This window comes from Neolamprologus brichardi, chromosome 23 (assembly GCF_056152115.1).
Source record: "Neolamprologus brichardi isolate AB-2024 chromosome 23, ASM5615211v1, whole genome shotgun sequence".
NCBI classification, from domain to species: Eukaryota; Metazoa; Chordata; class Actinopteri; order Cichliformes; family Cichlidae; genus Neolamprologus; species Neolamprologus brichardi.
The window spans coordinates 27725829-27738761 of record NC_142125.1 but is presented as its reverse complement, the minus strand read 5'-3'; the positions used below and the strand labels follow the sequence as shown (position 1 = coordinate 27738761).

Sequence of the window (12933 nt, the reverse complement as noted above, 5' to 3'; positions counted from 1 at the left end):
CTGCAAAGTGATCGCAGCGGATGAGCGGGGAACTCATTAACACGTCTCATCTCGTTGACACTCACACCCTCCCCATTGATCTTCCACACCAGCCGCGTTTGCTGTTTACATCTTCCTTACATGACTGAACAAGGAAATGAACATGGGATGGACCGTATTGTGTCACCAAGTGGATGACAGGTGGACACATTAATAAATCTGCAAACACACCTCCTCTCCTTCGCTATAATGAAGTAGCGGTAAGACGCCACAGGGGGTCTGTGTCACTGAGGTCGTTTTCTGGGTCATTCTGTAGGTTTCTTTTTTTCAATGGATCAATAAATCTTCAGGCCCGTTAAACTGCAATTTCCGTAAGCCTGATTGGACTGCTTTAAAACTGCTTGTTTGACCAATAGCCTTGACGCTAAAGATAATCAATAGATCATGTAACAGCAAATACAGATCTAAGGTATTGCCAGCTCGGAGACCCTTCAGACTATGCAAACCTTCACCGGAGTACAACTGCAGGGTTTAGCTTTTTTTTCCGGCAGATGTATTGTAGATATTATGAATATAGAACCTGGAACTACTTAATGTTCTGCATTAATTTCCCTAAAAACTTGTTTAGTCAGATACAAAACTTTTGGCACATTGCCTAGCCCAATAACTTACTAATTGTTCATGCTTCAAGGTCTTTCTCTATCACTTCACAGAGGAAGAAGACCAACATGCAGAACCAGGAGGCAAACAAAAAATTCCTAAATTCAACCTTTAACACAGACACGCGCTCAAGCACGAAAAAGCAGTCAGTGAAAGCGAGCAAAGCCCTTTAGGGGCAATAAAAAGAAAAAGCAATATCCGAGATCATACAAAAAACATGCCTAGGGAGGTCAATGGGAATCATGTGGAGTACTAGGAACACTTGAAATGATTGGAATGCTTGATGGCAAGTGTTGCAGGAGTGATTAGCTGGTTAGGAACCCCTGTAGCAGGTGAAATGCAGGTGATATTTCTGAGGGCTGGGCAAAGGGGGCTTCACAGGAGCGAAAACTGAATCTAAATTTAACAATCCAAAACCACGACACCTTCTTAGCAGTGAGAACTTCAAACTTCAAAGAGAACATGAAAGGCATCGGTGGCTGAATAGATTAGAAATGAAATCCAAATAATTTTTGAAAACCTCTCTTTCCAAAATGTGTTATGCTACATCCTGACATAAATGAAACCTGTGGAGTTTTAAATCACTAGTAATGTTATGGGTGCTTGTGTTTTAACCGAGACAATGATACCTAAATGATACGCGCACAGCATCATGGCGAATAATAGTAAGACTGTCATACAAAAGGAGGTTACTGAGCTTTCTCTGTCACATAGGTGGCTGTCTTTTAACCTGACGAAATCACCATGGTAACTTGGTGATTACATTGGTAATTACATTATGCGGTCAGGAGCAGATTATATGTGTTCTGAGTGTTGGTTTAAAATCATCCAGAAGTGCCATGTTTTCACTGATTCTTCTATGTACAGTACGCTTCCAGTGCAATATGTCACCACCATCAACACCACCGGATGGAGACCAGCTGTAAAATTCTGCATTTATTCAATTAGAGATGCAGAAACTGCATATATAAAAAATATATAAAAGAATGCAAATTAGAAAAATGATCAGTTACATATACAGCTGTGCGTGAAAGCAAAGCTGTCGATTTACCGGTAGATCTACATTCATACCCTTACCTACGGCTAGACTTATAGTCAAGGCCGCCTAAACCAAGGCCAAGACAATACCAAGACCAGGGGGTATCGAGACCAAGACAAGACCAAGTCGAGACTAGACCAATACCAAGACAAAGTCGAGACGAGATGAGACCAAGACCGAGACCAAGACCAAGTCGAGACGAGACCAAGACCAAGACAAGACCAAGACCAAGACCAAGTCGAGACGAGACCAAGACCAAGACCAAGAGCGAGAAAAAGTAGAGACGAGACGAGACGAGACGAGACCGAGACCGAGACCAAGACCAAGTCAAGACGAGACCAAGACCAAGACCAAGAGCGAGAAAAAGTAGAGACGAGACGAGACGAGACCGAGACCGAGACCAAGTCGAGACGAGACCAAGACCAAGACCGAGACAAAGTCGAGACGAGACCAAGACCAAGACCGAGACAAAGTCGAGACGAGACCAAGACCGAGACCGAGACCAAGACCAAGTCGAGACGAGACCAAGACCAAGACCGAGACCGAGACCAAGTCGAGACGAGACTAAGACCAAGACCGAGACAAAGTCGAGACGAGACCAAGACCAAGACCAAGTCGAGACGAGACCAAGACCGAGACAAAGTCGAGACGAGACCAAGACCAAGTCGAGACGAGACCAAGACCAAGACAAGACCAAGTCAAGACGAGACCAAGACCAAGACCAAGAGCGAGAAAAAGTAGAGACGAGACGAGACGAGACCGAGACCGAGACCAAGTCGAGACGAGACCAAGACCAAGACCGAGACAAAGTCGAGACGAGACCAAGACCAAGACCGAGACAAAGTCGAGACGAGACCAAGACCGAGACCAAGACCAAGTCGAGACGAGACCAAGACCAAGACCGAGACCGAGACCAAGTCGAGACGAGACTAAGACCAAGACCGAGACAAAGTCGAGACGAGACCAAGACCAAGACCAAGTCGAGACGAGACCAAGACCGAGACAAAGTCGACACGAGACCAAGACCAAGTCGAGACGAGACCAAGACCAAGACAAGACCAAGACCAAGTCGAGACGAGACCAAGACCGAGACCAAGACCAAGTCGAGACGAGACCAAGACCAAGACCAAGACCAAGTCGAGACGAAACCAAGACCGAGACCAAGACCGAGACAAAAAAGTCTTTAAACTGCAGCCAGATGCTGCTTCGTTTACGGGTGTCAGGCATATTTATATGTTTTTGCGATGCACTCGCACAGCCCTCCTCACTGCTGTCTACTGTCTCCCTCACTTACTGAGAGGACAGATGCACGCTCCACTTGACTGTCATGTCTCTCACCTTCTCTGTTTTTCACATAATGATATTATCCTATATCCTCGCATGTGATTGGCCACAATATGGACAGATTGGAGCACAGCTGAGCCACTGTGTGAGAGCTGAGCAGCGAAAGGAAATTAAGTGAGGAGCCGGCTCTCGCTCAATGGGAGTCAACTCTTCTGATTCACTACAAAGCACTCTCTAAGCACGGCTCTTAGAGCTGATGCTTTTGCGCATGACACATTATCAAACGTTACGTTGTGTGTCATGGATACTGTTAACTCCAGAGGTGAAGCCATGCATACTAGCCTTAAAGGGTAGTATGCATGTGGGATGGGGGGATTTTGAATTTTGTTCAAAAAAGAATGACTTCATATAGGAAAAAAAAATATATATATATCACAAGCAGCAAGGCGGAACAAAATCAGGGCTTTATCAAGGCACGAGGACTAAACCCCAATTCAACCAGACCCAGAACTGATCCAGAATTAAAACAGGACTACAACAGTTCAAAATCAGGACTACTTAGGACTTAACCAAGAGAGAACCAAAATCAAAACTAGATGATAGTAGCACTAAAAATCATCATAGATCAGCACTACACTTATTTTTTAATTCAACCAAAGTACACTATTTAGATTGAGAAATGTTTATATAATTATTTAGCCTTGTTTTGCAAACAAGCCTGCATAACTTAATAAACATAGAACTTGAAAAGTAACAAATGGTATCTAAAAAGATACACTAGGTACTAGATACATGTTCTGATGAGTTTTGACAAACAACCATCGGACTAACATCTGTCTCACCTGCTCTTGTTCCCTCTCTGTTCTGTCCTCATTCTCCTCTCTCTCCCGCTTTGTGCTGACAATCAAACCAAACACCAACATCATCAAATATACACTTGAAACCAGATATTTACATACTCTTCAGATAAAAAACACTTTTTTAATTGTAACATCAAATCAGACTAAATGTTTATTTTTTTAGATTGATAAATATAAAAACATATTTGTTAAATTTAAGAGTAAAGGGAGAAATTGTATCTATTTCTTAATTGCAAATGGCACCCAAATTGCAATTAAAATTGAGCCACACTTACGGAGCTCCACAATTATTTTCCTGGTGTTTTGGTTGACATCTCTTGATTTTCCCATTTCAAAGAAACAGGCTCTGTGTTTTGCCTTATATGCATCCACAGGTGTGCCACCAATTTACTCACATGGACTCTACTAACCTATCAGAAGCTTCTTAAGCTCAGAATGGAATCGTCTGGAGTTTTCTTATTAATTAACAATAAACCTAGTGTATATGTACTCCTAAATTTAATGAAAGTGATAAAAAATAGACATCTCTCTCTCTCTCTCTCTTTATTCTGAAATTTGACTAATTCAAAAGATATTTCAATATTTATTTATCTAAAACAAAACAAGTTTATTCTAAATTCATGTTTAACAGTAAAATGTTTTTTCCCTAAAGTGTATGTAAATATCTGGTTTTAGCTGTGAATATACTGCTGTGTATTGAAATTCCTCTTGTTTTGCATAGAAATATACTGAACAACATAAAAAGCATAATATATAAAATAACATCTACCTGAGTTTTTTCTTTGAAAGAAGCCCCTTATGCCCATTGTTGTGTTCATCAGTACATTACTGAAACTGATTTAAAGTGCTTTGTTTAGCCGTGGAGGGTAACAACTGAAAATATGAAATAAACACACATGTAAGCTAAGACTCTCTAAAGAAACAGCATTGTTGCTGTTCGTCTTTTCATTTCGCCACTTGTTGATTCGAAGAGCAAGTAACGTAATATGGGTCAAGTGATCAGTTTGATATCAATCTTTTGTGATACACCGTCATATTTACATTATTTGTACAGTACGAATGATTTGCTTTGGTACCTGGTCAAACTTAAGCTCTCCTCCGTCTGCCTGGATGCACAAACTCACAGGCAGCAGCTTCTCCCCCCTCGCTCACGTGCGTAAGTGCTGTGCTCAGCACTGTGCTTAGCGCCTGAGCTCGGATCATACCAAAATTAGGGGGAATTTACGAATGTGTGCTATGTGCTTCGAATATTGTGTGTAGTTTTTGTTTTATACAGTTGTCAGTCAGGCCCCTAACTATGAAACAAAATACACTCTAAAAGACCCCGGGCTTCTGAAAAAATGACCTGGGCTTAGGCCCAGTAAGCCACCCCCCCGCTCCGCCGATGGTTGACTCCAAATCTCCCGACCACTATGTCGATCTGAGAAAGCAAGACCAATACAGCGAGACCAAGACAAGACCGAGGGATCCGAGACCAAGACAAGACCAAGACCAAAGTCTGTCGAGACCAAGACAAGACCAAGACCACGTAAAAGTGGTCTCGAGACATCCAACTCTACCTACGGCCATGAGGTCTGTGTAGTGACCAAAGGAATGGGATTGCATATACAAATGACAGAAATGATCTTCTTTTGGTGAAAAGAACGAGAAGCTAGATCATTTGGGAGAGGCTCAGAGTAGAGCTGCTACTCCTTCAAATTGAGAGGAACCAGTTGAGGTGGTTTTGTCATCTAACCGGGTCATCTCCAATGCGCCTCCAGGGTTAGGTGTTTCAGACACTCTCACCGGGAGGAGCCCCCAAGGCAGACCCAGGACACGCCAGAGAGATTACAGCTTTCATCTTTCCTTGTGTCTGCCTGGAAGAGCTGGGAGAGGTGGTTTAGACTACTGCCGTTGTGACCTGGGCCCAGATGAATGGAAGCAAATTGTTTTGATCACATATTCATGACGCCTAACATCCTATATGAAGAAGCAGTGTTGCATTCAATTTTTTATGCTCTTTACAGATCTTTATCTGATAATGTCTCTAGTTATTGATGCCGTGCAGAAGAGTCCAAGTCAAAGAATGCTTCAAATGCCACTTTTTATGTGAGCGCACATAGAGCCTGAAGCAGAAAGATTTAACAAAGAAAGCTTTCAGTCTCTGTTGTGATACTTGTTATCTCTGACTTGGGTTCTAGGTTGTGTCCATCCAGCTAATGCAGAGAAACCCCAACTATTTTGAACTGGCTTTGCAGTACACCCCTCTAGGTATGTTGAGATTTGCATTTTCAATTTAACTTCTTGTCATCAAAACACATGTGAGTTGCGGATCAGGAAAAAAACAAGCAATTAAAGCCTTGTTTCCCTCAGTTTTATGTCAGTTTACACGAAATAATCGACCCTGTCCTCCAAGATTGATATCAATGGTGGTTAAAACCCTGCTGCCGCTTATCAGAGCCAGGATCATGCTACCAGGAGGGTCATTATGCTAAACGCCATCTTATTACACACTACTGCAGATCCATTACGCACATATGCACATGGTGTCACAACCCTGATCCCTCTAACCGGCCCCCACTGAGGTTCATATGCCGTGGTGCTGTCGCTTCTGGCAGCTCCCAGCACAATAACCCAGTCAGCAGCTTACCAGCGATAGCATCACTGGCACTACCCTGCAAACAATGGCCACTTTTTCTGCCTCGCACACTGACGCAGGGCTATTTTTCATGACTCCCACTAGTTTAAAATGGGTGAACATGTGGAGTTTGTGGTCAAAGCGCATGAGCTGTTGTCAGATAAAGGCAGAAAATACTTTTTTTTTTCCCCAAAGAAACTCTTCTAACACTTTTGCAAGCCTGTCATACACTTTCAGTTTGATGGACTTCCTCGGTGAGCCCAGCGGAGTAAAGCCGAGTTTGATTCGAGCATCGGGAGGTGAAGGTTCGATATCACGGCGTGCAGGCTTGCTTCTTCGACAAACAGCAGCGGGGAAAATAGCGTTACAAGATAGGTGTCAAGAGTGAGGCGAGAGTGGAATCTGGAGCGAGTTGACAGTACAGCTCCCGCAGAGGTGGGATCAGCTGATTTCTCCCACTGCTCACATGTCAAGCTGTTTTCGTGAAAGTTCACGCTGAGCCGCGGCTCGCACCACCCGTTTCACGCAGACGTACACCCAACGCACGCTGTCAGATAATCAGCATACCGAATCTCACGACAAGTCGCCGGATTGTAAAATGTAATGAATTCTTAGTTTGTGCCGCAGAGATCAGTGTATTGAGAAATTTACATTTCACATTGAACTCAGCGGTGAGCGTTACACCCTTGAACTCGCTCGGTGCTCATTTTCAGCTTTTCTTCCTTGCAGCTTTATACAATTTCTCCCAGAAAACCGCAGGAGCTCTGCAGCTCTGTGTGGCCAGAAAGACGCCGCAGATGGCTGAACATGTTGAGTACGGGTACAGTGAGTGTATCTGCCTCCCTGTCAGCCACTGATGGACTATCGGGCTGTCTCATGATCACTTACTGAAGTAGGAATCCCGCCAAGTGATTATGATTAGACTATAATCGCGGGCTAGCTGGGAGGTCCTGATTTTGATTCAATGTCTGAACTTTTCTCCTCCACTCATCTGATTTTCTCGTCATTGCAGGGATGGCTGAAGGTTAAATTAAAACTATTTTTTTTGCAATTATCTCAAGATTTCAAGCCGAGGGCTGGCCATCACACCGCACTAAGGGATTCCAAGAAATTTCAAATATGTGTGTGTGAGAAAGAGAGGGAGAGACTCTTACTGCATGCCTGCGTGCATGTTGTTTTGCATATAGTTTTGCTGATGCGGGCAGATATGGGCACTGCATCTTCACTCAACGTTCCGAGCCTTGAGCTAGAAAGGGGCACAACCCAAAAACAGCAGAAATCAAAGCGTAAGCAAAATCCTGAAATAAATATGCTCACAAACAAAAACACACAGCCGCAATCCCCCTACCTCCTCCCCCTGTCTGCCTTATAACTCATTTTCCACTTTAGCAGCTCCTTGCAAGAATCATATTTGATTTACACACATACACACAGTGTCAGGTTTTACAGTGGGATAACCGAAGCGAGCCGCGTATCCTCTGCACACACATACACACACATGGAGAGAGAAAGCCCTGTCGAGAAGATGCAGTACTCAGGTGATGAAGCCTCAGAGTCACGTTGTCCAAATCTATAAAAGGTAAAAGACTCCCATTTAACAACCTTGGAGTGACACAGCATCCACCAGAGTCTGGGCCATGCGTCACGCCGAGCACCATGCGCTTCCATCACAGCTAACACTTTCAACTAGCCACAAAATCAGAGCGTGATACCTCTCCACATAACAAATCAAGGCACAGCACAGTCTGGCATACTGTAGCAACTTTGTCTTTCTGTTTCCTGTTTTCCCAGGTTACACAACTGAGGAGTTATGTAAGCCCTGTGCTAAAATCGGGGCAAAGCAGATGTGCCACACATCTACCTACCTACCCAAAAATGATAAAGAGAGCAGGCATACTCAGGGGACCGGTGGGGCATTGGGGAAAAAAAATCCCAGGCTTGCGTTTGGGTAACAGTTTGTAACAAGTCAGAGCTGAGTGGGACGTCGTTGTGCTATTAATAAAAAGAATAGCAAGCTATTTCTAGACCTTTTATCAGTCCGTGAGTGACGTGAGAGACACTCAACTGGCGGTGACAGTAGTTGTTTCCGAGGATCCTCAGTCAACACAAATGTATGCAAAAAATCCCCAAAACGAATAAGATTTTTCTATTACTGCAGTCAAAAAATAATAATTCTATGTAAATTTCACCAATTTTGGTACAGAGCTCCATGTTTTCATTACTTCAGTTGTGATGTTGCTTTTAAAGAAAACAGCTTGGGAAGAAAAACAGAAAAAAATGCTGGTGTGGTGGATATGCATATGAATTTATGTATAAATTTAAATGTTGCAAAGTGTCAGTGTGTTGTGTCAGTGTTCAGTGCTGTGAACAACAACTTGCTTTTTTTTGCATTCAGCTGCTAGTGAGGGGAGGGGCTGTGTGAAGCTGTATGTCCACTGGAGGAGGTGAACTGTTGGCACCAACGCTGTTAAATGAATGTCTAATCCAATAGTCATTTTTAGTATTGATTTGCTTCGCAGTATTGACTTTCTGGAACCCCACTTGCTAGATACTTTAAGCCAGTCACTTATAATACTGTAAGACGAAACATGCTGTGCCCATAACTCCTCATTAAAACATTTTTTAATTAACTACAATAGCTTACAATGATTGTCTATATGATATATGATATAAGATTCTACTTTCTACTCCTACCACTACAAGTCTCATTCATCTAAACACACATATTCAGTTTTCTTTTTGCCTAACACATTCAAACACCAGTGGATACATCGTGTTCAGCATTTTGCCACAGGTACTTTGGCATAGATATCAGAAGAGTCCGGGATTGATCCACCAACCTTCCAACTGATAGTTGACCCGCTCTAAGACCTGAGCTACAGCCGCCTTATTCAACAATAAACGTAGCTGGAAACTCAGTTTTCTTATCAAATTATTTTCTGAGAAGTGTTCTTGTATTTGATCAAATCTGCCTTTCTCAAGTTGGCAACAACTTTAAAGGAGGACTGGTAGGACCTGTGAATTATGTTGCTGTGTCTCCAGACAGTGGAAGGAATAACAGATTAAAAGTGCAATATAGTCTAAAGAGTTTTAAATCAAATTATCTTCTATACACACACACACACATTACCAATCCCTGGTTGCTCCTGATTACCATTTATTTGTATGAGTTCCCCTGCTTCTGCTTTGAATTCACCAGAATCAAAGCGTATGGGTTTGTTCACTTATATTTTACATGATAAAAACTGATAAGCTATTGCTTTTTTCAAAAGGATTGGGTGATACGGTGAAATCATATTCCACCTAACCCTATGTCAAATGTGATAATCCCTTTCTACCGACCTCTGAAGTGATCATTCAAGACATTTCTTTTTGCTTTTTTGACAAAGGTATCTCCACTTTCAATAAATGAAGAGCTTTGTTTGTTGAGTGCAAAGAAGCTTTTTCCTATCGATTTTTGTTGCGTTTGACTGTAGAAGAGAATAGTTACATTTTTGGTTACATAATTCCACATTTTATTGCATTTCTGTCTACCATGCAACCCCTTTTGAGAAAAATGTAAAGCCCTGTGTAGCTTTATTTGTACTAACTCCACATACAGCTTGAGCAATAATTGTTTTGAAAACATTATTTTTTTATTTTTGGTATTTATTTTTTTTGACAGGTTCGGATTGGAAGGAGCAGAAGCGGTGATCGGTATTCATAAAGCTAACAGACAGTCATTCTTGGAAGGAGGAGGACCAAAGTGAAGGAGAAAAGCAAAATTGTTTGCTGCACTGAGACAATAGATCAATAGGACCGGTCTGCAGCGTGGTGTAAATTTGTTACACTGTACTGTATCTCTGGCAAACAACACAAGGCAAACTTCAAAGTACAAACAGTGGAATTCTTTATGTCACATAGGCAGAAATAAATTGCTTATAGGGTACTGTGCAGAAGTTTTAGGCACTAAGTGAAGAAGCTTCAAAAATAATGCAGTGAATGTTCTTTCGTTATCTCTAACTTTACAAAGTAAATGGAAGAACATCAAATCTGTGTCTGATGTGAGCGTACTTTGCCTTTAAAATGGGACCAATTCTCTTAGGTAGAGTTGTGCACAGTTTTTCAAGGCAGCCTGGTCGTTCCAAACATCTTGGAGAGTTCTTCTTTGATTAAAGCTCTCTCAGAGTCTTCTGTGTCATGTAATCCCAGACTGACTCCATCATGTTGAGATCAAGGCACAGTGGGGGCCCATGCCATCTGTTGCAGGACTCCTCGTTCATCTTTTCACTGAAGATAGCTCTTTATCACTTTGGCTGCATGTCTTGGCTAAAACACTTGCACAGTAGAGTTGGCGTGTCTGTCTGGTTGCATTTCTGCACAAATAATGATTTCACATGAAAAATTCAGAACTGACTAAATCTGTGACCTCAGCCCCAAAGACTTGCACACCGGCTGGTGCATTTTATAGATTCCCTGCAGTCGTGTCATCGTGTTTATAAAAAACAGTAAAAGCAACGAAAGAATTCAACATTTAAGGCATTTCAACAGTGTTAAAATTCTTTTGGCCATGAAATGATCATTTCAACTCACGGGCTGTTTTTTTTTTGGTGTTGTATTTTAATTTCCCCACACATAATTAAACAGAGTTGAGAGTAAAAATATAAACTAATGCTTCACTGAATAGCCTAGTGTTCACCTAAACTGAATTTAGATCCTTTTTTAAATTTGTGATCAAAACTAGGGGATGGAGGTCATGTTCTTCTTTCCCGGCCTCTCAAAAATTGTTTGAAAACCACTGCACTAAAGGAACTTCAATTCAAAGTCCCTCTTTATTATTTTTCATCATTTAAGTGTAACAGTGAGAAGAATTCATTATGGAAGAGGAAGTTTTTCCACTAATTTAAACTCAATAGATGGAAATGAAAAAAGAAATGTTTTTTTGGTCTTTTTGTATTCATTCATCAAGTCCTCTTCGACTTGATGAATGGATTCTAGTAGAGGAACAAATGATGGATGGAAACAACAGCCGTGTTTTATGGCTGATTTCACTGAAAAACAAGTATTTCAACTTAATGGTGAAACCGAGGGAAGAATCTAAAGTCAATAGACTTCATCCCAAGAGGACCATCAGTGTGTGTAATTTTATTCAGTGGTTGTTGAGTTCTCTCAGAAGCAAAGTAGCATACCAACCAAACATCAGATCCACACTGCCATCAATACACTGCTATTAGTAGTACATTAGTATGCAGAGTACAGTGTTGGTCAGGTGTTTGAATACACTCATCATAGGCACTCTAAAAAAACAAGAATCCGGCGCACAACTTATTTATTTTGGATTTTCTCTAATGCACACTACAATACAAGGCATTTGTATTGTCCATGTGGGTAGCTGCAGATTTTAGTCAAGCTTGAAGGTGTTGGAGCAGGGGCATTTTTATTGGTCAGCACTCTCATGGTTCATGGTTCTGTTAAACTAGCTTCGCTGTGGATGGTGAGGCTGGTGTTCCAGCAGTTTACAGTCCATGGTAGACGGGAGCCTTGGTGGTTCCCAGATTGTTCCTGAACATCCTAACCAAGTTCCTCTCAGCTGAAGGTGACAGTTGGTGTCTTCTTCCAGACCTTGGCAAAACGATGACACAACCGGATAACTTGCACTTCCATACAATTGTTTAAAGTGATGATGATGATGATCAGTTATTTAGAAACACTCCTAGAGACGTTCCCAACTTGTGTAAATCTACAGTTTTCCTTCTTAGATCTTCACTGAGTTCCTTTGATTTTCCCATTGCTCATTTCAGTCCAATGAGTGCTGCCAAAAAATTCCTAAAGAGAAATTACCAGCTATAGTCAATAGTGATCATTAATAGTCATTAGGCATTGGCCTTGTCAAGTTAAGAGACACTGCAAAACCTTAAGCACCAATTACTATGAAGATATTTGAGCCTGCATGTATAAATTCAAACGTGTGCACTCAAAGTCATGAAAGATGATTGCCGGCCATCATCCATCTTCCAGCTGTGGATTAGATCAAAACGAGTGATCTTGTAAATGGCTTTTAAATACCCTGCAACATGGCAAGCATTAAAAATGCTTTGACTTAAATATTTTCTAAAACCGTTATTGTGCAAAATGTTAAAGTGAGACAAAGAACGATTCGTTATTCTCTCGCTGTATGTATTTGTACACTGTGTTATGCCACAAGCAAATATTCCATGCCAGGTTTTAATTAACTAGACTTTGTGACAAAATATGAATCACTACTGTATGTTTTGTGTCCAGTGAGTTGAGTGATTAGTCGTTGTGTTAATCCTCGCTCAGAGGCATGCTGTTGTGAGGGAGTTGGTTGCTGTGTCTAATCTCGGGCATTGCAAAGATAATGATAAGAGTAAAGCGGGCCTCAGGGGCACACCACTTTCCACGTTTGTCACCAACCATTTCACGCTGTTGTCAAACGAGTAAGTGAGAAGCAATATGCGAGCCAATAAATCAAGAATCTGAGATGAAAGGAAACA

The 12933-nt window shown here is 41.7% G+C and overlaps 2 protein-coding genes across 3 annotated transcripts in view; one reads left to right on the top strand and one right to left on the bottom strand.

Moving 5' to 3' along the window:
• Positions 1 to 7296, top strand: part of LOC148096243 (uncharacterized) — a 61118-nt gene extending 53822 nt beyond the window's left edge. Inside the window, exons 3-9 of the mRNA XM_087835749.1 lie at positions 1727 to 1831; positions 1866 to 1901; positions 2254 to 2595; positions 2636 to 2716; positions 5290 to 5394; positions 6003 to 6072; positions 7169 to 7296. Coding sequence (XP_087691875.1) covers positions 1727 to 1831; positions 1866 to 1901; positions 2254 to 2595; positions 2636 to 2716; positions 5290 to 5394; positions 6003 to 6072; positions 7169 to 7296 — 867 coding nt within the window. The remainder of the gene's footprint in view (positions 1 to 1726; positions 1832 to 1865; positions 1902 to 2253; positions 2596 to 2635; positions 2717 to 5289; positions 5395 to 6002; positions 6073 to 7168) is intronic.
• Positions 1 to 12933, bottom strand: part of ncam2a (neural cell adhesion molecule 2a) — a 403653-nt gene that overhangs the window by 373910 nt on the left and 16810 nt on the right. The window lies entirely within an intron of this gene.